Below are 24619 nucleotides of genomic sequence, written 5' to 3' on the forward strand. Positions count from 1 at the left end.
GTCGTTGCATATCAGGCTTTGCCTATTGGCTGCGTGAACCCGCCCCCCTCTCTAATGTAGGCTCTTATTGGTCTACTAATTGCTCTGCCCGCATCGCCAATGGGCATCCTGGCTGTCACTCAAAGCGACAAGTTTTCAAAGGGCTTGGTTCCTCTCTCGAGTCAGGAAGTGGGCATCGAATACAGCGCAAGGGAAGAGAAAGCCCGTGGAGTGTGGGTCAGGTTGCCAACCCCTGGGCGGGCCTGGAGATTTCTTGGCATTACAACTCATCTGCTTTGGAGGGTGGGCTGCAGTGGTGAGATTCAAATAATTTAACAACTGGTTGCTTACAAGCACCATTTTAACAACCGTTTGGTTCTGCCATAGTGGTGCGAACCTGCTGAATCCCACCACTGGTGGGCTGTATGGCTTTATATACCCTGTTGAAGTCCCTTTCCTCAACAAATCTTCCCCAGGTTCCACCCCCAAATCTCCAGAAATTTCCCAACCTGGAGTTGGCAACCTTAGTGGCTGTTTTATAATGTGACATGTAAATAGAAGAGAAGCTGCTCCTTGGTTCTGCCAAGGTTACCAGCCTGCAGGTGTGTCCTGGAAATCTCCCAACATTAGAACTGACCTCCAGGAGTCAGTGATCAGTTTCCTTACAGAAAATGACTGCTTTCAAAGTCAGACAGTATGACATTATACCCTGCCAAGGTCCCGGCAAATCTGTAGGAATTTCCCAACCTGGAGCTGGTTGTTCTGTTCTGTTGCCTTTAAATGGGAGAGAAGACACTTGCTGACCTAAAGTTTAGCAGAAGGGGAAGGAACTCAGTACTAATGGACACACAATGCATGCATTCACTGTAAGGATGTGCTCTGTTGATTCTGTCTGGAATCTGCTGTTTTCTGTAGGGGAACTGTTTGTAATCTGGAAATCTGTCCTCATTCCCAGAGAACTCCATGCCCCACCTGGAGGTTGGCAGTCCAAAACAAGAACTACTGTCCTATATCTTGTAATTCCTTTTTAAAAATATATCTATCAAAAGGAACATGTTTTTCATTTAGCAATCTGACACCAGGGAGCTTTGGGCTAGTTTGAACCTAATTAAAGTCCCCAAGCTCTCTTCTACTGAAATGTTTTTTCTTTGCCGACGAAGAAGCTTCGTTCTCTTGGAGGTTTGCCAGAGGTTGAGCTTGGCCATGTTATCAGAAGTGATCAAATGTTGGGATGACATTTGCTGACTGTCTCGTTGGTGATAGCACCAGTCAGAAGCTAAGCTTCATTGCTGGAAGTGTGCTAGGTTTCAATGCAGAATTGACTGCCCTCCCTGAAAATTTACAAATGATATTATATAAAGTTGAAGCAAACGTCAACACATATTACTTCAAAATTATCAATATTTTTGTATGGGTTTAAGGAGTGCTTTCCCTTGGGATAAAACTTGATGAATTAAAAAGTGATACTGTTATATATCCTTGCAAAACCCATCTCTTCTGTACTTCCATTGAAGTAACTTCTGAGAAACTCACAAAACTGTACAGAGCCTGTTGTTCGCCAAATATTGTTTCATGGGTTTTAATAATCTGGATTTCTCTCTCTTACTCAACAGCTCAGCCACTAAATTACACTGCCTCCAAAGGAATTCAAGATCTGTCGTCACTTACTTTAATGCTTTTTCCCCACATTCATCTAAGCTGAATATTGGAGAGCCATTCCAGTGTAGTGTTGAAATTGTTGGACTGTACCAGGACTGTGCTTGCCATGAAACCTGAGTGAATTTGGGTATCCCACTCTCTCATCAACCTCACAGGCCTGATGTGAAATTTTTGTTTATAATAGAAGCGGAAGAGACAGGGAAGTTGCTTCCCCACCAAAGAGCCACACCATTAGCAATTACAAAAGAGGATCTGTCAGTGAATGTTTAACCACGGAAATCTTTTACGTCTGTCCACGTATGACAGTGATGGCGAACCTTTTTGAGACCGAGTGCCCAAATTGCAACCCAAACCCCTCTTATTTATCGCAAAGTGCCACCCCGGCAAATTAACCTGAATGCTGAGGTTTTCGTTTAGAAAAAACCGGTTGGCTCCCTCTTCCTCCACCCCACCTGCTCAAGCAGGGGCCAGCCTGCTGTAGCCTCCAGCAAGTCCCCTGCACCGCTCTGTGCCTTTCTAGAATCTCTGCCTCCTCTGCGCTTCCCCCCTGCCCCTCCGGGCAGCAGCCACCTGGAGCACAGGCACCTGGCCCGCCAGCCGAGTCCTCCCTGCTCACTGCGGTGCTCATGTTGTGCTCAGTGGCCCAGGTCAGCCTAGATGTGTGTGTATGGGGGGGGGGTGATTTTCCACTCCCCACATGACAAACTCTGTGTGCGCGTGCCCCGGGACCAATTACCCGTGCCATAGGTTCGCCATCACTGACGTATGACATGCCTCTGTTCTGGTTATCACTCTAGTTTCCCATCTTTCCACCTGTATGAGTCACCCATGTGACCTATTTTGCTTTTGAGTGTGAGCTGATTTGCGCAATTCTTTCATGGTGTCATAGTTTTAATCCCTGCACCCGCAACGTGCTATTAAGCACTAAGTTTGCTCATCTTGTGTCCAGATTTCAGGAAACATCCTGTGCAAAGTACGCTTCAGAAGTCTGCACCCCAAGTTTTAGTTAGCTCCAGCTAGAAACTCCAAGCACTTCCTCTGAATGGAAACATTACCCCTCATAAACCACACCCACACATTTCCAAAATATATACCAGTTGTTGCTCAGAGGAAACTGAACTGTAAATCACAATAGATGAGGACAATCATAGTAGTCCAATTTTTGTTCACACCATAGCAATTGTGATTCAATTCCATAACAATGGGGAAAAATTGCAACAAGGTGGACCCTGGAACAATCAGACGTTTAATGGAGAAAGGACAGGAGGATCCCCAGTCTTTTTAAAATTTTGAGACAGGGTAGTAGGCACCACCAAAAAATGGCTGCCACGAGAAGTGGGACCAATCACAAAATGACTGCCATGGAGGTTGATCACAAACTGTCAGGAGATTTTAAGCCAAGTGTCCTCCTAGGATGGAGTCATCTATTTTCAAATGGGTACTCCCAGACACCAAGGGTCATAGAATCATAGAGTTTGAAGAGACCACAAGGGCTATCAAGTCCAACCCCCTGCCATGCAGGAACATACAATCAAAGCACTCCTGATATATGTTAATCCAGTCTAAAAACCTCCAAAGGAGAATCCACCATTCTCTGAGGCAGTGAATCCCACTATCGAACAGCCCTAACAGTCAAAAAGTGCCTCCTAATGTTTAGGTTTTCCTGCACCTTGAATCCATTACTCCATGTCCTAGTCTCTGAGGGAGCAGAAAACAAGCTCGTTCCCTCTTCGACATGGCATCCCTTCAAATATTTAAACATAGTTATCATGTCCCCTTTAACCTTCGCTTCTCCAGACTAAACATCCCCAGCTCCCTAAGTCTGTCTTCGTAGGGCATGGATTCCAGGCCTTTTACCATTTTGGTTGCCCTCCGTAAATTGTGGTGCCCGGAACTGAACACAGCACTCTAGGTGAGGTCTGACCAATGCACAGTAGAGTGGTACAATTACTTCCTTCAATCTAGACACTATACTATTATTGATGCATCCCAGAATTGCATTGGCTTTCTGGGCTACCCATATCACACTGCTTTGTGGTCTACTTAGTCTCCCAGATCCCTTTTACATGTAATGTTGTCAAGTCAGGTGTCACCTATATCTGTGCATTTCATTTTTTTTCTGTCTAAGTGTAGAATGTTACATTTATCTCTGTTGAAATTCAGTCTGTTAGTTTTGGGCCAGCTCTCTAATCTATCCTGATCATTTTGAATCCTGCCCCTGTCCTCCAGGGTGTTAGCTACCCCTCCTAATTTGGTATCATCTGCAAATTTGATTAACATGACCTCTATTTAATTATCCAAGTCACTGATCAAAATTATTGAATAATACTAGGCCCAGGATAACCCTGTGGCACTCCACTACTCACTTCTCTCCAGGATGAAAATGAGCCATTGAAGAGCAATGGCCAGTGACTTAAGGTAGTGGAATAGGAGAATAACTGATGTCATCTGAAAGTGTCTTTTAACTGCCTCCGCACATGCAGAATAATGCACTTTCAAACTGCTTTCAGTGCTCTTTGAAGCTGTGCGGAATGGCAAAGTCCACTTGCAAACAGTTGTGAAAGTGGTTTGAAAACGCATTATTGTGCATGTGCGGAAGGGGCCTTTGTAACTGATAGCAATTATGTCACAACAGACCAGTGCAGAATCACCACAGATCATGCATAAATGCACATTTCCCACTCCCTATCAAACATTTTGAGTTTCTAGGGAGGCCCCCTCCTCTTTGAAACAATGCAAAACTAAACATTTTTCCAAGCATTGGTCAACTGGAAGGAGAACACACAAAAACCAAAAGTCAAGAACTGCAGTTTGGTGCACACAAAACAAAATGGATCAACAGCAATGATCTGTGTATTATATTTTTTAACCAAATGTATTCTCAGCAACATCTTTAAAATTAGAAGAAGGGGGGGGATATACTATTCATTACAAATCATTACACTATTCAAAGGGGAAAAAAACTTTATTTCTGGCGTGGGTGAAGTAGATCCTGATTTCTGAGCAATGAAATATTGTTATTCATCATGTGATTTTAAAAAAATCTCCAGTAAAAATACTGAAATTGTACAATGGATAATGTAATGTTTTGAATGGGTCTTATTGCTGAATCCAAGCTAATGCTTGCAGCACAGTCTCTGCCCTTTTCTTTTGTACTTCCATTTCAAACAATTTGATTTGGGGTGACTATTAGATAGGCTTGCCAACTTTCCAGGTGGGGGCTGGAGAATTTCAGCTGAACTCCAGACCACAAAGTTCAGTTCCCCTGGAGAAAACAGGGAGGGCGAACTCTATGCTACAGAAGCCTGTGAAGTCCCTTCCTTCCCCAAACCACAGCCCCCCCCCCCCCCGGCTCTACCTCCAAGTCTCCAGGAATTTCCCAAGCCAGGGCTGGCAACTCAAATATACCATGTTCACACCTTCATCATGTGATATAGATTTCCGGAATATATATGCTGTGAATTGTTGACCTCGTTCATCTTTATCCTTGGAGCTAAACCTTCCAGTACTTAAATGCACAAACTATTTCAGAATCTTTAGTTTACCAAAACTTAGAGGAGTGCTTTTCTCTTGGCACGTTACAATGTTTTGCCATCAGTAATCTTTTGAGGCTGCTCAATTGGGTCCTTGTGGTGTGGGCTGATAGGTTGTAGCCCAGGTGTAGCCCAGGTGTTGTTGTTTTCTAGCTATTTTAAAGGAGTCTGAAGTTGGCCCGCGAGGGTCGCAAGGAAGAGGCGAGACGCAGCGATATCATCCGGTGGAGAGAAGCCAGCAGCAGGAAGCGTGATCCGTGGATCTGGCGACTCTGCCGTGGTCTGGTCCCTGGCACCTTTTATTAGGGTTTCATAGGGGCGGATCGGGAGAGCGGGAGAATACTGTACAGTATGTGACTCATGGGGTTGCCTACATGCGGGAGGAAACATTCCTGTCTGGGCCTAATCCATACCTGGGGGCTAGCGCCCCTTTGTCCCTTCGTCTGGGATGTCTTGTGACCATGAGTCAGGTATCTCATGACCTATGACTCACGGGGGCTTGGGGGACAGGTGAGCGTGTGCACCCAGAAGGGCATAGATGGCACAGGCATTCCTGCGCTCTTTCTGAGGCTCTGCTGGGTTCGCGGGGCTCATCCCTACAGAGTCGGAGGTTAATTGCTCTAACTCTTGGCCAAAGTACCAGATCATTCAGAGAAGAGGCTGGTCAAGTTGTCTCTTGCTGGTTAGAATGTACATATTTACTGAAAGAGTGGCTATTAATTAATATGTTACCATCCAGACTAGATCTTGAAAGAACTCTTGTTAATCAAACATGTACAAGTACTATAATTTGCTTTAATGACTGAATTGCTGAAAGATCTGTTGTCTGGGTAATAAAGATGATGATGACTTGTGTATGTGAACAAACCACCACAGATGGTTCAACCACTGTAGAAGGAACATTTATAACTCATGACTTCATGAAGGCAATGATTTTCAGTGGCCTGGGTTCGAGACAATGGGAAATATTTTTTCTGCTAAGAATAATGTGAAGGACAGATCCTTTGTATGAACTAGTGGTGACTTACCAGGGAAGCAGTCTTGATGTCACGGGGTATAGTCTCTACTGAATGTATGCAGGAGCAGCAGTGGAAAAAGGCCAATTGTATACTAGCTATCATTGGGCAAAGGACTGAAAATGAAATGGCTATTATTGTAATGCCTTTGAATGGTCATATTCAGAAGACTGCATATAGTTTTGGTTTGCCTCACTTCAAACAGGATGGGCAGAGCTGTGAGAGAGCACACAGAAGGTCCCAGGTTTGATCCCCAGAATCTCCAGTTAAAAGGGCTGGTTCATAGCCAGCGTGGTGTAGTGATTAAGAGCGGCGGACTTTAATCTGGTGAAACAGGTTTGATTCCCCACTCCTCCACATGCAGCCTTCTGGGTAACCTTAGGCTAGTCACAGTCCTCTCAGAACTCTCAGTCCCACCCACCTCATAAGGTGTCTGTTACAGGGAGAAGGAGGAGGAGTAAGCTGCTTTAAGACTCCTCATAGGAGAGAAAAGGGGGTATAAATCCAAACTCTTCTTCTAGATGTGACCCTGCTTGGAAACCGATATTGCCAGATAGAGTACGCAATATTGACCATATTAGGCAACAGGTTCAGGATATACAAAAGGAATGGGTAAATGACTTGTGTCATTTACTAAGGGTAGTACTTAAAGCCACTTCATCAGGGAATTGAACACATTTATGGAGGATAGGTCCACCGTTAGTTGTGATGGCTGAATAGAACCTCTATATTTAGAGGCAGTTCACTTTCAGATGCCAGTTTTGATTTGATATTTAATTTATATACTGCCCTCCCCCGGAGGGCTCAGGTGCTATAGTCCCTGTGTCCCTTCAGTAGGCCTTTCAGGTCATCTGGTTGGTCATTGTGTAAAACAGGATACTGAACTAGAGGGTCAACTGGTTTGTTTCAGAAGAGCTTTTCTTAGGTATCTGTGATCTAATTATGCAATTTTTGCTATAAATGGCCTTGTATGATGTCCTAGGTATGAATCAGAATTTTAAAAACTAAATATCATAGAGCCAAAACACCAATATTGATAACAGTTATAAGACAAATAGATGAAAATTATCCTTACGAGAATTCTATGGACGTCTCATAATTTGGCTTTCAGCAATAGCAAATTATTTACTATAATCATCATCCTTTTAAGGAGTAATTACACACTTGTCCTTCAGAAGAGATGTTAAATGGGGCCTTTTCCAAACTGCAAGCTATTTTGGACTGAAAGCATTTCAGACAGAAAATATTAATGAAGTGGGCAAAAGCAGTACTTACTACAGGATTGAAACCCATGGAAGAGATAGTGACTGTACCACATTCAAATTGTGACTTCCTATCAAGATATTCTCAGTTGTTGTTGCCTGAATGTTTGTTAACATTTTGTTTGTTAACATTTCAAGCATTAAATAAAAGTTTAGAATGATTACTAAATACAGGGTAAATTTCTGAGTTACACAGAACTCTTTGTCTGGCAGGGAAGTAAGTTCTGTGTAACATGAAAGCTGACACACGTGTAACACCAAGGGCCACTGGTCTACTAAAATATATCAACTTATTTTTATTAGCTCTCTTTTCTCAGTGGTAATAGGGTTATTAAGTAAACAATGAAACAATGGCAGGAATTTAAATGGAGGTGTAAGTTAACGTTTCAAAACCTTGAATCAAACAGATCTTGCTTTTGAAAAAAAATAGATAGAAACAGGCTGAAGGAAGAATGAAAAAGAGATGGGATAGTGGGGAAAACACATACATGGAACCTGATAATCATTATCTGACTTTGGCCTCTCCTCAACTCACAACGATCTGGTGTACACACTTTCTATCACTGTGAAATTCTTTCCTGAGAGAAGCCCTGGAATATGTCTGCCCTGGAACATCTGTGCATTGCAAAGGATTCTGGGGAATAGTCGATAACACACTGTTTCCTCACGCAGGTTAGGCCTGCTAAAGCATACCTTCACTCCTTAGAGCACTAGGAGTTTTTATCCTTGTCAGGTTCAGAATTTTCAGAAGGGGAAGTGGAGGCCATCACAAAATGGCTGCCAAGGAGGCAAGAGTCAGACCCATTACAAATTGGCATGTAACAATAATGAATAGTGTCATGGCACTGTGAAGATCCAGTGGGGCATAGTGGTTCAAATGCTGAACTATGATTACGGAGTCCAAAGTCCAAATACCCACTCTCCCACGAATCTTTGCTTTTGTTATCCATGCTTTTGTGACCTTGTGGCTGGGCTGCTGATACAACAATTTACATTGAGCTGCCCTTGAAGACAACCTGGAACCTACAACTATTTTAGAATGCAGCAGTCCAATTACTGCTAATTGTCAGGAATAGATTGCACTTATTTCAAGACAACTACATTGGCTCTCAATTTCCAAGGCTCATTCCGCACACGCAGAATAATGCACTTTCAAACCGCTTTCAGTGCTCTTTGAAGCTGTGCGGAATGGCAAAATCCACTTGCAAACAGTTGTGAAAGTGGTTTGAAAACACATTATTTTGCGTGTGCGGAAGGGGCCCAAGTTAAATTCAAGGTACTGGTGATAGCCTTTAAAGCCCTTTATGGCCTGGGAGCTATGTACCTTTCCACATTTGACCCAATGCGCCAACTGTGCTCTTCTGGATGCCATTTTCTAGTTGTTCCCCCACTTAAGGTGGAACATTTGGCATCTTCCAGGGGCCATTTGATCTCCACAGTGAAAAGGGACCCCTAAGGGGGTGAGGGAAGCCCTGTAGGATCGTTTCAATTGCAAAGGCTTTTAATGGGGTTTATGCTACAGGCATTCTCTTGGGAGGGGTTAGTGAAGTTTTATTGTACTTTGTTTTACATTTCTGGAATAGTGAGGTGTCTTCAGCCTCAAGGGAAAGGCAGGATATAAATATTTTAACAAATAAATGAAATTTACTAGTTGACCCTGGGCTTGTTACTGTTTCTCAGCATGGCATATCTCTCAGGGCTGTTGTTAGGATAATATGGACAGAATCACATAAAGCACCCAATATTTCTCCCTGGAGGAGCGGTGGGATTAAAATACAACAGACAGAAATATTCCTAAATAGCAGAATAAGGTTTGAACTCTGATACAGGAGATGAGGTTTTGACAGCAAGCGTTTATATTTTTGGGAGTAGGCATGGATTTAAATCCAAGCCAGTTAAGAATTCAGTAGGAAACTTCTAACCTTCAGTTTTCCATCTGTAAAATGGGAATAATTCCAATGCATCATTTTTTTTGGGCAGGAAAAACCATGCAAACCATTGTTTATATGAACCTGGAGCTGAGGTATACATCTAAACAAGTACATTTTCCAAATGCTGCAAACGAACAAATCGTCTCTCATTACTAAGTGATCGAGCATCAATTACTTAATGGAGCTTACAAGTATGGACTCAAACCCCTCCATCTTCCTTCCCTCCTGTTCTAAGACATGCAAATTACCATATCAGAACTGACAGCCAGGTTTGACCACACAACATCAATCTAGACTAAAAGCAGATTAGCTGGAGGTCCTTTCAAATGTTACAGAGAGGCCAGCGTCCCGTTCTAGCTGCCGCTTTCAGTATTTGACAATTTGCAGAACAATTCAACCCCCCTCCCCCCAAATTAGTGTGCAGGTAAATGTTCACAATGTTCTGTTAAAAAACAATAACAGTACCTCTACCCCAAACCAAACCTCACCCCCAAATAATCCCATTCCAGCCCTGTTAAAAGTAGAAAAGAGTTTTGTAGAGTACTCAGATGGGTTAATCTCATTCCATGTCCTTGCTACTCCGCTTGAAGAATCTCTTGAGAAGCTCCCGTTTTCTTTTACATGATTCTGTTGCAAAGGTTCTGATAGCCCTCTCTAGAATTTTTCACTACTTCCAGAGGGACTAAGGGAATTGGGACATTCTGTTGGCCCACAACGGTCTCGTATGGAGGAGCAGCCTCCATTGTAAACGAGGAGGTCGAGGAAATGGAAGAGATGGGCTGCTGGGGGTCTTGCAGTCCAACCCAGCACTCAGTGGCCTGTTCTGTAGTCCCAGGAGTCGCTTCCTCTCCCGAAGGAACGTTTATTGCCAAGTCACTCCTTTGGTAAGGGTCCGTCAGGGAATAAGGCGGAGGGTCGTCTGTAGGAATGTAAATTTGGGCTGCTCCTGGTCCCACACACTCGTCGTAACTGAAAAGAAATCAAGATTCCTGTTAAACATGCTGCAGAACAGAATCATGCTGTGTGTGTGACGGAGGAAAAAGAAATTAATACTTCAGGAAGTGCAAAATTCTGTGGTTCATCTGTAGATGGGCTGGTCACAGGGTTGCAATGGGTTTGATCCTACCAGCTTTTCTGCAGGACTAATGAAGGAAGTGGGTTCCACACAGAATCATGGAAACTGTGTGCCACATGTGAGCTGCAGTGATGCAAGATGGGAAAAGGTCAAGTAGAAAAGCTGGCAGGATCCAACCCATTATTCCAATCTGAATCAGTGGCCTGGGCCCAGCAAAGCTTAGAGATTACTCTCTTCCACATGAACTTCCCCATTCCCTCAGATTGAGCTTTGTACCTTTGATTCCTGAAGCAAAATCTATGTCGGCTGTACTGCTTAAAGCTCTCAATGGCCTAGGACTACAGAATTAGATAAAGCCCATTCTTTCATATGAATCTTTGAGCGTTTCCCCACTTACCTGCTGCTGCGCGCTACTCTCCCCAAGTAGCGCGGGGTCCCCTGGCACTCCCCATTACAGGGGCGGCGACAACGCAGCCGCCCCGACGCTGCCACTGCCGCGCCCCCTGAGCGCGCGACATTCCTGGCATTTTTTGAAACGGCGCCTTTTGATGAAGCCCAGGCGCGCGTCAGAAATGATGTGCACTGGGAGTAGCGCACAGCAACCACTCACCCAGGTAAGTGGGGAAACGACCTTTGTGTTCTTCCAGATCAGGAATGAGGCTCTGTTCTATGTCCTTGCAGAAAGTCTTCTTAGCACTACTGCTAAGCACCATTTTGTCAAATGGTGAAGACCTTTGTACTGGCAAAGGGCTCTTCCCCAACCTCAAGCACATATCCACCTTTTGCCTCAGTTACATGAGCAGAGCTGTGTAATATGGACACAGCCTATCCATATTAACATGTGGAAAAGCAGTATGAAAGATTCAAAAGCAAAACAGACGTACAAATACACGAAGCAAAAAAAGAAAAACAAACAAAAGCAAATAAAGAGTCTGGGATCCAGTTTCTAGAGCAGTGGTTCTCAACTTTCCTAATGCCGCGACCCTTTAATACGGTTCCTCATGTTGCGGTGACCCCCAACCCTAAAATTTATCCATTTTACAGATAGAGAACACTGATGCAGAGAGTCTTAGGCGACCCCTGTGAAAGGGTCATTCGACCCCCAAAGGGGTCCCGACCCACAGGTTGAGAACCACTGCTCTAGAGCATATATATATTTGGGCTTAAATCTCGTTTATTTCAGTGCAATTAACCTCAGAGCAAGTGAGGGGATGTAGGTATAGTACAGCCCAATCTCATCAGATCTTGGAAGCTAAGCTGGGTTGGTACTTGGATAGAAGACCACCAAGGAAGACACAAGTGTTTTAGGGTTGTATTTCTAGTTTGAATATCACAGAAAAGCCGCTCTGATTCAGTTCACAACCTGAGGCTAATATGAAATTAATGTTCTCCGAACATACACATGTTCTGGCAGCTAAGGATTCTGCTCCACTGGTTTCTAATGTGCAATTAAGACTGTGAGCACTTTCTCTGCATCTGGAGAACTTTGGAAGTTAGTAAGACCTAAGTGGCTTTCCTGAAGGCAAAAACAAGGAGATCTCCTGGAAGAAGCCAGAAGGGTGTGCCAAAGCATACACAAGGTTTTTGCAACATGGTAAGGGACAAGACCTCAACTGTATTTATTATGTATGGACTACCTCTAGAGTAAACTGACTATTTCCATAAATTCTCCTTTCCTGCTGCAGATCCCCCTCAGGACATTCCTCAAGGTGCCCTATCTCCCAGGAGTAGCATTCTGAGAATATGAATGGGCTGTAGTGCAGAGGTGTAGCAAGGGGAAAAAGCGCCCAGTGCACTGGTGCGTCCTCTGCCCCCCCCCCCATAGGGGTGTGCGCCCACTGCATCACGCACCCCCTGGTCCCCTTGGAGCTACGCCTCTGCTGTAGTGGAAGTGGAGGCAGCAAAGCCCAATTCCAGTAATAGGGCATTTAGCCTGGATCCAACCAAATGAATATCTCCCCAAAACAACATCGTGGAATTCTCTATGAAAAGCCAGCGATGCCAGTGTCACTCTTTGACAATGAAGATCTGTCAGGATGGATCAAACTCACTTTTTTCGCTCCATCTCCTTCAGTTGCCCTCCTCACTATGGCCCTCATCCTACATGCCTTTTGTCCTTGCAGGTCCCTTTAGGGTAGCCGAAGGGCAACCGTCCTCCCTTTTCTACCAGCAGAAAAGCTGGCTGGATCCACCCCATCCTAATTTGCAACAATATTGTGTATGCATCACATACAGAATTCTATCTGAACCAAAAGAAGGCTCTTTGTGATGTGTATTCCTCAGTATTCTTCCCATTGCATTTGACTGAACTGTGGGTCAACTGTTGCTCATTTTAAGTTTTAAACAGATTATACAAAAAAGGCTTTCTTTTAAAACAAACACACATATCTTGCTTTATACAGTGTGTGTGTGTGTGTGTGTGTGTGTGTGTGTGTGTGTGTGTGTGACAGGTTGTAGGGGTGGTGTGTGGGGAATTTTTGCTTTCAAAAAGAGGCGTGAGGGGATAAGATACAATGAACTCCCCTCCCGCACTGAATCTCTGAGGCTCAGCAGACCAAACGGTTTTGTTTCACCAGCCAGCAATAAATCACCTTCAGAATATTTGCCATATGTTAGCAAAGGGGCTATTAAGCAGGGACTGTGGCTCAGAAACATGGAAGAGCTTATTTAAGAGAGAGTCAGTCCTAAATCTATTCATTGTTGTATTTAAGACAGAGTCTGCAGAATCTGCCCAAAGTAACTACTGACTCAGGTTGCCAACTCTGGGCTGAGAAATTCCTGGAGATCTGAGGGTAGAGACAGGATTGGGCAGTTTAAAAAGTGGGGGGGGGGGGGAGGTCCATAGAGATTTTATGACATAAAGTGGCAGACATGAAGCTGCCATTTTCTCCAAGAGAAGTGATCTCTCTTGACTGGAGATCTGTTGTAATTTGACGAGACCAGAAGGCCGCACCTGGAAGTTGGCAACCCAACCACCAACAAAAAATAAAAACATAAATACAACTTGCAATTTTTAAAAAGCCATGAAAATAACTCAATAAACAATAATCTATTAAAACAATAAACACTCTGCTTCTGTCTTTGGTCTGGATTTTTACATGACTATTTTGTTGTATGTTTTGGTGACAACTGTTGTCTGCTCCTAGGATTCCAGGAGAAACAGGACAGTGAAAAATGAAAGTTCTTTCACATATGGCGGTTGCAGAATGTAGATTTTCTGGTGACAAAGTCTGGGCTTTTGGATTCTGGATGGGTTTTACGCTGCGGGCACAATTAGGATCCTGACCAAAGTGTCTCATTACACTTCTAATGAATGGCTTGAAATGTTGAGACTCGCTCAGTGGTGGCAAATGTGCCCCTAGAAACATTTATGTGCATGAAATAGTTGGTGAAGGGCTGCCAGCTGTCATCTGGACACTTTCATTGTGTGTCTCACTTTTTAAAAACACCTCTCATGTCAAATCAATCTGACATGCTTGCAGAGAGCTCAGATCCACGAGAAAGCCAATAATTCACCTAAAGGACATTTGTGGATACGATCACCATCTAGTTAAGGTTGTCAAGGCAAATTGACCACGTGGGCTCCATTGGGTGGCCTGGTGAGCGTGCCACGATTGAAAGCAAAAAATAAATAAAAATCAAACCACCCAAATGAGGACTGCAGCGATTTCCTCAAATCTAGTGTGAGAACCGATTAGGAATGCAGATAATCAAATTGAGTCCTAAATGAGATTTCTGCAACTCATACATCAAAGCAATTAAATTATTAACGCCCCTAAGGCATCTTTCATAAATTAATTTCCCAATTAGGATTTTATATAAATAGTATTTCTGCCCTGGGTATCCTTCAGGAGGGAAAAAAAAATACAGATGAATCCTGTAAACGGCTGAATGATAAGGAGGACTCCGGAGGGCCGAACCCGCCCTGGCAACTCTGCTCTGGATTCTGGCAGCTGTTTTGCTCAAGGCTGAACGACATGAGCCTCTGAACTTCTGAGAACAGAGGTCGGTCCGTGCAATCAGTGCTAAAAGCAGTAACGTGGTCATTGTGGTGACAGAGAAACTGTGGATCTGAGTCACGGAGCCGAGGCAGTAGGGGAGTAAGACTTCCCGAAAATTGAAATTTCCCTGGTGTAGCAATTTTTTGATCTAATAGTTTGTTGTGACACCTGATTAGGGCTTGTTTCTTGCTCACCAGCCAATCTAGGGCCCTTTCTGCACTGTGGAAAGGCGCCCCTGCACCAGCAGGAATCCTGCCGGTGGAGGGGTGGGGGCCGTTCGCATGGGAGCATGCGAGCAGCCTCCGCAGAGGCTGGCGTAGGAGAGGCGGCTCCGCATGGAGCCGCCTCTTCCCCTTCCCCCCCCCACTCACCTCGTCGCCCTGCGTCGCCCTGCTGGACTACTAAAACCCACCCACGCTGCCCTCCGACCTCCAGGGGTCGGAGGACAGCGAGGGAGGGTCTCAGCAGTCCAGTAGAGCAATGCAGGACGACGAGGTGAGGGGGGGGGGGACGACGGGGAAAACAGCGTGTTCCCGGCGGTGCCGTTTGCACCGCGCCGGCGGAAACACACTGTTTTTCAAAAACCTCCCTCCAGGAGGGAGGTTTTTTGGGGCGGCCTGACGCCGCTCTGGGGGAGGTGGAGGGAAGCCAGGTCGGCGCTGCTGAAACGCAGCAGCCTGTGCAAACGGCGCCTTAGGGACGGCATTTTTGCCGTCCCTAAGGCGTCGTATTTGGGCCGTGCGGAAACGGCCTAGGATTCCAGGCATGTTCATAATTTCTGAATCCATCCTAAAACATGAACGATTAGGGAAAGGTAATAATTCCCAAGGGATTTATGGCAAAATTATATAGGAATCCAGTAGCATTTTAAAGACTAATGGGCAGACCCATCAAAAGTCCCACTGGTGGCATGTAGCGCTGCAATGGTGCTGCCCTGCTGCCTCCAAGAGGGCTTTCCAGCAGTAAGGGGAGGTATGCAACAAAGAACAAGCCTCCACCACTGTAGAGCCCTTGATTTGGCTCTACGGACTTATGCCACCCAAAAGGGTGGCATAACTCTGAGAGTCGGGGCCACAGAGCAGCTGCTGCAAACCTGGGGTGGAAGCTGACTGATATTGTGGGAGTGCTGCCGTGATGTTGTGGGCCATGGCATCAGCCACCTGACAGTGTTTCTCCCCCTTCACTGGGGTAACCTTTGGATGGGATGGTAAATGCATTTCAGAACATGCTTTTGTGAGTCAGGACCAGACTAGGTGTGATAATATCCCACGCTTGCCACAGGGACTCTGAAGTGGCATTCCTGTGGCAGACATGAGGATGCTTTCACATCTAGTTTGGCCCTCAAGAGTTCACTTCATTACACACATACAAGTTTAGGCCCAGTTAACTACCTAGCAGAAGTTAGGGGAGGGGAGTGCTACGAAGAGTAAATATAAACATACTGTAATTTTTTAAACATGAAAAATGTTCCTACCTGCAGAACCCGCAAATAAATGTTGGACTAAATGTGTGTACAATATTTGATTTTGCAGAAGAGGAGGAGAAGGAAGAAAACATTAAAAACACCTGATTTATTAATTCATCTTGGGCTGTGTGGAGAGGCAAAGTTCACTGAAGAATTCAAACTTTCCAGAACAGGCAGCCAATGGGCCCTTATCTCAACGGGCCTCCCAGTGAAAATCCATTTGTGCAGATCCATAGTTCATAATTGATCCCATCAATTCATTCTCCATGTGACTCTATTAATAAAACCGCTCACCACTACTTTTTTATTTTTCTTGCCTACTTGCGCCTAAGAAAATATGGCACAAGCATCCAGCAACCTACAACCTGTAAAGACACAGGGGATTGAGTGCCATTCAAGTTGCCACCCTCAGAAACTATTACAAAAATAGTTTCTCACTCATCTCTCCTACAGTTCTACTGACACAATGCTGTTCTCCATGGGAGTGCTTTGGGAAATTATTCCTGCTGAGGGATATGTGTGGAAAACGGTACATTAGAAGTAAAACTTTACATCGTTTTGACTTCAGGGAGAAAGAAAAAATTCAGGGAGCTTTTCACTAATCTGTCCATTGCAGGGGGGTTGGCAGTCCCAGTGAGAAGAAAATCCAGGCAAACAATCCAAGGTTGCTTCACACAGTTGATGTGGGGGACTATCTATACTGGTGTTCACGTGAGGCTATGTTCTCAATACAGAATAGAATGAAGTGAGGAGGCAGAAACTAGATGAATTACTACAGACAGCAGATGGAGGAGATCCACATTTCTAGCACTCTCATGTTAAAGGCTCCCTGGCAAATTAAAAATGTATACATCAAGATGAAAGAGTCTACCTTAGCTCTCTGCATGCTGTGTGCTACTTTCCCCAGGGATTAATGAACGTAGGGGAAAACTGAAAAACGTAATCCCCTCTCCTGCAGTCCGAAGGGGTACAGTCAGTGGTGGGATTCAGCCAGTTCGCATCGGTTCAGTAGAACTGGTACCTAATTTTTTGTTGAGTTCGGCAAACCAGTTGTTAAAAGTGACATTCAGAGCCCCAGAGCAGCTGGGTGGCTTTCTGCCCGGCTGCTCTGAGGCACTAAAAATCCTGTCGTTCCCTCTTCCAGGAGAGGGGGAGCGAGGGGGCTTTCAGAGCAGCAGCGACAACCCATTTCCATATTTTTACACAACATGGTATGGCTCCCTCCCTCCCGCAGCAGGGAAAACGTCATGTATGGAGCAGCCTATGTTTTCTTTCTCCACCTGCTTCTAGGCCCATTATAGGTGGGAATATCCCAACCTCCGCAGGCCAATTTTTCTGCTTCTTTACACCCAGGCTTGTTCAGACATGTTAACTACTTGACTCCTGGAGGCTTGCTGTTGAATTCCAGAATGTACATCAGCCTGACAGAGGACATATGAACATGCACATTAAGGGCATTAGGTAAGATAAGTTCAGCTTTCAGGGAACATAACACAGGTGACCTTGAGACAGTTTGATCTCAAGAGTTACAGAAAAAGGAGAAAAGTAATGTGCATGAAGAACTTTGCCCTCAATTATCCTGGTCTTTGCATTGCTCAATGGCTCTCATTCTTCAGCCTTCTGAACCCTGTTCTTCTATCTGAGAACTGGACAAGAGAGACCATCTATTATCCTGACACTCTGCTGTAACTACCTGCGCTTGGTAGCAGAGCAGCAAATGGAAATCTGTAAAAGGAAACACACAGCAGCCATCTACACTCCCTGGAGGGGAATTACAGTTGATTCAGTGAAGGGGCAGCAGCTGGCCAAGACACCTCAGAGAGATTGAATGCATGAGAATTCTCATGTTCTCAAACACCTGCAGGGAATCTGGCCTCTCTCAAAATAACCTACCTGGCTGGAAAAATAACGCTTCTCCCTCCTCTATCTTCCCGATGTTTGATTGCTCAAGGGTTTTTTCTTTCACCCCAGCTCAGTCCTGTTTTCTAATACAGCGTCATCTTGTCTCAACTTCTAAAAATCCCAACTTCAAAATAAGGAAAGGAACACATAGTGCGTTACAGAGGAGATGCCGATTTCCAAATGCTTCAGGAAGATAGCAAAGGAGTCCACGACTGGAAACTGAATTTATCCAGTAAAGGAGCACTAGGCCTCTCTAGAGAAAGTGGCGAGAGGTTTCCAGCTACTGGGGGCTACAGCAAGGCACCCACAGATTCATGTGCTGATGTCGCTTACCAACCCTATATATAGGAGAGCCTACATGCTGGCTAGATTTAATATTATGCCATCCCCGCTCCATAGAGGAAGACTCAAGGGTCTACCAAACGATAAGAGGCTTTGCCCCTGCAGCCCAGGGCAGTTGGATTCCATTGCGCACATTCTCCTCCACTGCCCACTTTACCAGAAACCAAGATCCAGCTTATTATTACAAATCATTGAGTCTATGAAAACCCTGACAGAGCTTGATAAAGTAAATATGCTCTTAAACTGTAATGACCTTGACTGTTGTCTCGCAGTGGCAAAGTTTCTGGCTGAGGTTTGCGAACTGAACTTATGATCCAGTGTGAAGTTTTATCTAGTAATTTTAACTGTATTTATATTGTATGTTCTGTATGCCAATAAAGGCTTATTGAATTGAATTGAGATTCATGTGCTGATGTATTGTGTGGTTATTCATCGGCTAGTATTCTCTGGCTTGTGAAATGTCTTTATGGGGTAACTTTGCCCAGCAAGATGAGTCCTTGGCTGTGTATGTCCTGGAAAGATTATCGAAACAGCCAGATCAGGATGAGACTTTGCTTGGTCAAATGACCTTATTGACTTGGAGGTGATCTCTGTGGCTCAGCACCAACAAGGGTGTGATCTTCTGCTGACAAAGAGCAGTTGGACTAGACTACCGGTAGTTCTCTCTCTCTTATTTAAAATAAAAATGGAAGCTTAACTTGATTTACATAATGCAACATGTAGGCCTGTTTCCATGTTCAAGAACAATGTCCATCAGTGACATAAACACAGGAACGTATTCCAAATGTCCTTACCGTGGAGGGGAGTCAGGATGCATGATGTTGACTTGAGACAAGGTCTCCATATAAGAACTGAAATCCAGTGTTGGTGGGAACTCATCGAGGCAACTGGATCTTAGCTCTCCAACTGAGCCACCATATGAGAAGCCGTCTGGAGCTAGAAGTCAATAACAAATGGTGAGCCAGATCTGTAAACCCTGAACCCTGGAGTAGATGGGATATGGGAAGGGGCCTCAGCAGGGTATAATGCCATAAAGTCAGAGGTGGGATCCAGCAGGTTCTCACCAGTTCCCGAGAGTGGGTTACTAATTATTTGTGTGTGCCAAGAGGGGGTTACTAATTGGGTCCGCTTTTTCATTTCCACGCCCTCGCCTCCCCCTCTCTTCTTTCTCGTAGCCCAGAGCTTGCCGGCTAGTAAGAGGAGGGACCCTTTAACTACGGTTGGGTCCAGGGGACTCTTTACTTGCTTGGTAGGCTATTTATTTTGGCCACGCCCCCATCGTGCCCCGCCCAGCCCCACTGGCACTACGCCACTGTTTGAATCCCACCACCATGGGAACCTGTTACTAAAATTTTTGGATCCCACCACTGCATAAAGTCCACTCTCCACAGCTGCCCTTTTCTCCAAGCAAACTGATCTATGTTGTTTGGAGATCAGTTGTCATTCCAGGAGATCTCCAGGCCCCACCTGGAAACTGGCAACCCTGGCAGGGAGAATTCATTCAGAAGGAGCATCCTCCATCACGGAAGGATGCTTGGTTTGCAACTCCTCAACATTTGGTGATTGACTGAAGTCGTGCCCGCGGAGTCAGCGTAAGAACGAGACAAGATGCGGAGATATCATCTGGTGGAGAGCGCCAGCAGCGGGAGCACGGGGGTCCGTGGTCCTGGCGACTCTACCGCGTGCTAGTACCTGGCACCTTTTATTAGGGTTATCGTGGGGGCGTGTAGAAGGGCGGACCGGGGGAAACTGGGAGAGCGGGAGACTGAGAGATCAGTCATGTGATGCATGATCTCACCTGGCTGCTACGTGCGGGAAGAAGCATCAGCGTCTGGGTCTAATCCTCACCTGGGGGCAAGGGCCCATTGTCCCTTTGTCTGGGACACCTGGTGGTTGTGAGCCAGGTAGTTCATGACCTGTGACTCATCGGGGGGTGAGGGGCAGGGAAGCGGTGCGACCAGAAGATCGTAGTCGGGCTGGCATTCCAGCGCTCTACTTACGGTGCTGCTGGATCAGCGGCTCATCCCTACAATTGACCTAGCCTTCCATGGCAGCCATTTTGTGGTAGCAACCCACTCTCCATTGTCATCATTACAAAACTTTGAAACTTTGAGGTCGTCCTCTCAGCCCCCCCCGCTCCAAGATTTTTTTGAAACAGCCTTTTACATACTTTTCCTTTTCTAATAAAGCCTCCTCACCACCCTGAAGCTAAGAGTGTCTCATGCCTTTATTTTCTCTCTGTACTGTTTACATAATTTATGTACCTCTCTCTGTTAGCTAAGGATCCTCAAAGTGAATAATGGGGGGGGGGGAGAGCAGAGAACATCTCAGTCTGCTTATTGTGGTATGCAGTCCTCCCAGACGCTTCCCCCCCCCCCCCCAACTAGCACAGGAGGGTTGAAAAACATTTCCAGGAGGTCAGTTCCAGTGAGTGCTGATCCGGGAAGCCCTGGGGGAACAGTTTCTCTTTCCCTGTTCTTATCATTACAGCAGTGGAAATGGTTCCTGACTGCCATTTTGCCCTTGAACTACCCTGCGAAACACATCAGGCCAAGAGAGACCGACCGTCTGAGCAGAGACAGGATTTCGCGTTAAGCCCAAATGAGACATCTGAGAATGGCAGATGGCAGTTAAACTGGAAGTGAGAGTGAACTTTGGGCTCACAGTCCCTTCCACCCCTTTGCAGGATCCTGATCTTCTCACGTCACAGTATGAGAACAGCAGAATAACAGAGCGAGACCAATTTGAAGTCTGCATGTGCTACTCCCATGCTTGTTGATGGCTGTAAAACGAGATGGCGTCTTACTGTAGCTGGCGTCTCTCCTCAGGTGGGGATGCCGTAACCGCCTATCTTTCCGCAGGCTGCCGATGAAGATGGTCACACAGGAGAGGAACAGCACCACGCCAATCACCATGCCGGCCACCATGACAGAAGAGCCCATCAAATTTGTGTCGCCGTTGTGTTCGGTGTAGTGGGAGAGCTTGCTGATGGGACCGCTCTGGTTCAAGTGAATGTCTGCACAGTAGAGAGACAGCACCAGAAAAAGTTAGTTTTAAATGATATTTGCCTCATGGTACTAGCTCTAAATGTCCTTCCTTCCTTCCTTCCTTCCTTCCTTCCTTCCTTCCTTCCTTCCTTCCTTCCTTCCTTCCTTCCTTCCTTCCTTCCTTCCTTCCTTCCTTCCTTCCTTCCTTCCTTCCTTCCTTCCTTCCTTCCTTCCTTCCTTCCTTCCTTCCTTCCTCCCTCCCTCCCTCCCTCCCTCCCTCCCTCCCTCCCTCCCTCCCTCCCTCCCTCCCTCCCTCCCTCCCTCCCTCCCTAAACCTAAAGCAGCTGACAATATAAACAAAACATTATAAAACAACACTTAAAAACTCCCCCTAAAAAGTCTCTATTTAAAAACTCCCAATTAGGAGGACTGACAATAACAAAAGCTAAAACTATCAAACACAGTTCTAAATAAAGCTCGACAATGAGGCAGTCAGATGATCCCCCTGGGGTGGTTGTTACATAATTGCGGGGTTGCCACAAAAAAGGCCCTCTGTTGTGTGCCCACCAGATGAGCCTCTTTAACTGGTGAGACAGTGAGCAGGACATCTCCCTTCAATCTTAATTTCTGGCCAGGAACATATGGGGGAAGACAGACCTTCAGCTACCCTGGTTCCAAGCTTTAAGAACCATGTAGAGCCTTTACGTTCTTTCTTTATTAAAAGAGTTTCATCTGGCATTATCTATGACCTATAATGGTTCAAAGAAGCATAGAAGAACAACCCCTCAAATTTCCAATTTTTAATCATAAAAATGGCAAAAAAGGCCTCGGAAAAATGGAAGAAACCTGTCATCCACTCCAATGCTTCCATTTTTTCCTCAGGCCTTTACCTCTCTAGTAGGAGCAAAGTTTTTCTCCAAGGCCCTGACACATTTTTGGTGACATGATGAGATCACTAGCCTCTCTTCCTTCTAGCCAGGTCTCCTTTTCTCTTGTCATGTCATCTTTGTGGTTTTTTTTCTGCCACTGTTTAGAAAATGTATACATTGCCTTGCCAAAAAACTGCTCGGGGGCAGCTCACAAAGCAAAAAACAATACAATAAAATAATAAAAACAACAAGCACCAAACAATCAATATCAAAACCAACTTTTGACCAATTCTACTTGTTTATACCACCTATTCTCTAGGGGAGCCAGCATGGGATAGTGGTTAAGAGTGGCAGACTCTAATCTGGAGAACTGAGTTTAATTCCCCACTCTCCTACATAAAGCCTGTTGGGTGACCTTGGGCTAGTCATAGTTCTCTCAGAACACTCACAGCCCTACCCACAAGGTGTCTGTTGTGGGGAGAGGAAGGAAAGGAGATTGTGAGCTGTTTTGAGACTCCTTATGGCAGAGAAAAGAAGGGTATAAAAACAAACTCTTCTTTTTCTAAGGAGAAAACAATATAGTGGTCCCCCCCCCCCAATGAATGCTATAGGTCAGACTACTTTTAAGAGTACTACATGAGTCAAATAAGGACTTGGACCTTTCCAATCCTGTCTGACACTCTATTATAGCACACCCCACTCTGACTAATACACCACACTGTTATAGCCTTTTGCATCTTCTACTTCTTATGTGTTCAGGGACGGCATTACTGCTTGCCACTGAACAGTCCTGCTGACCCACATTCTGCTTCAGGTCCTCCAAGAGGTGAAGATACTAACTCGGCAGCCATCCCAGGTCACCACGTAACAGCACATCACTTTGACAAGCCCATCCAACTTTCAAAGGGTTTCTTTGCTTCTCTCCAAGTAGCTATACTGCCACTGCCTGGTCATTTAGAGTACCCCCCACTAACAAGGCAAGCACTCCTAGTCCGTGTCTCTGATTACAGGCTCTGCTTAGTGCCCGCATCTTCTGTTCGCTTCAGTTAGCTACCGCAAGGACAGTTTACCATACTTGCACACTCCTGGAATCTAGTGATCGACTAACCTCCCTTCCCCTGCTTTCTTTTTCAAGTAGGGCTTAACATGTTATGGAGAACATACTTTCAGAACTCAAAATAATAACTAGATTATTACAAAGAAAATGTCTGCACACATTCTCAGCACAGCAATGGATTGGGTAAGGAGACAACGTAAAGGTGCATGCACAGAATCTTCTGTTTGTCTGGTATACATACCTGACTGCTTTTATTCAAGGGTTATTCTATTTACATTTAAAATTGCAGCATTCTATCAGTCATCCCTTCCCTTGAGTCTTTGCCTGAGCTGCCTGCCTTTGTTAGCTCCATGTGGCAATGACCACCATCAAGGTGGAGCCCAGGTGTAAGAGTTCCTTTTTGCAAGTTACCTCACCTCAACCAAGGAGTCGGCCCAAATGGGCCTCATTCTTCTCATCTCAATGGAATTTATATCCTCCGTTTGCCCACCCTTAAATACTGAGCACTTGGAAGAGTCATCAAATGGATGCTTGAGGCTCCTGAGCAATTAACCTCTCTCCTTTTTCCTGCCTTTTTACTGACAGGAAATTTCTCGGAAAGAATATGGGGATTCTGCAGCTCTCAAACTCCCGATAGCATGATGCAGCTCAGTGGAAGGCATTACTCCACACCACTATATTCTGCTAAGTACCCAGCATGTCAAAATTAAATAGATTGCATCCCACTGTTGCTTGCAGCCGACACTGTGCCCTCCTTCCCACCTCGCCTTTTTGAAATGTGGATGATGGGCACTTTAATTCTGAGACCACCACTCTCCTCCTGCCTTAAAATTCAATCATTTGGTTTCTGCAGAATGTGCAATTCATTAATCAAGGTGAGAGTGATGGGCGCAGGAGGAGGTAAGAAACAGGGGATGGGGCCCGCCGACTCGGTATGAGATAAGGCAAATGAGCATGACCGATGAGAATGTTGTTGATCCTGCCTTCTGACCTATTCCTATTCAGTGCTGATTTGCTATGGTCCAGAGTCCCCAATTGGATTCTGTGCTCTCGGCTGAACTGTGAAATAAATCCTGCCGGCTGCTGCGGTTATCGAGGCTGCCATCGGCCTCTCTATTCCTGCCACACAGGGATCCGCAAAATGAATCAGAACTTGGCTCCCAAAGCTCGTCTGAGAAAAAGATTCAATTTTGTAAGAGATGGCACAGGAAGACTAGAGCAGAATTTAACTCTGGCTCTGCCACAGTTCAGAGATGCAGATGGAGACCTACTGACTTCTTGTGGACCGCCTAGAGACATCTGGCTGACCACAGAAGGGAACAGGATGCTAGCGGAATGGACCCTCAGTCCCATTCAGTTAGGATCTTCTTAGAGCCAAAGCAGATGTGACATGGATTAAAAAATCACCATATACGAGTGCAAGGACTACCGACTGACTTTATCCCGTTCTTCCTTCAAAGAGCTGAAGATACCAAGCACATTTTTTTTTAAAAAATCAATATTTTGTCCCAGTATGTTTGGTTTACATCAGGGCTCAGCAG

General features: G+C 45.3%; 1 protein-coding gene across 2 annotated transcripts in view; it reads right to left on the minus strand.

Moving 5' to 3' along the window:
- Positions 1 to 9282: 9282 nt before the first annotated feature.
- Positions 9283 to 24619, minus strand: part of BEAN1 (brain expressed associated with NEDD4 1) — a 46119-nt gene continuing 30782 nt past the window's right edge. For both annotated transcript variants that reach the window (XM_048516094.1, XM_048516096.1), the window contains 3 exons: positions 20972 to 21181; positions 18960 to 19101; positions 9283 to 10349 (listed from right to left, as the gene is read on the minus strand). In XM_048516094.1, the coding sequence (XP_048372051.1) occupies positions 9998 to 10349; positions 18960 to 19101; positions 20972 to 21181 (704 nt within the window). In that variant the 3' untranslated portion in view covers positions 9283 to 9997. The remainder of the gene's footprint in view (positions 10350 to 18959; positions 19102 to 20971; positions 21182 to 24619) is intronic.

Source organism: Sphaerodactylus townsendi, linkage group LG14 (assembly GCF_021028975.2).
Source record: "Sphaerodactylus townsendi isolate TG3544 linkage group LG14, MPM_Stown_v2.3, whole genome shotgun sequence".
In the NCBI taxonomy this organism is placed as follows: domain Eukaryota; kingdom Metazoa; phylum Chordata; class Lepidosauria; order Squamata; family Sphaerodactylidae; genus Sphaerodactylus; species Sphaerodactylus townsendi.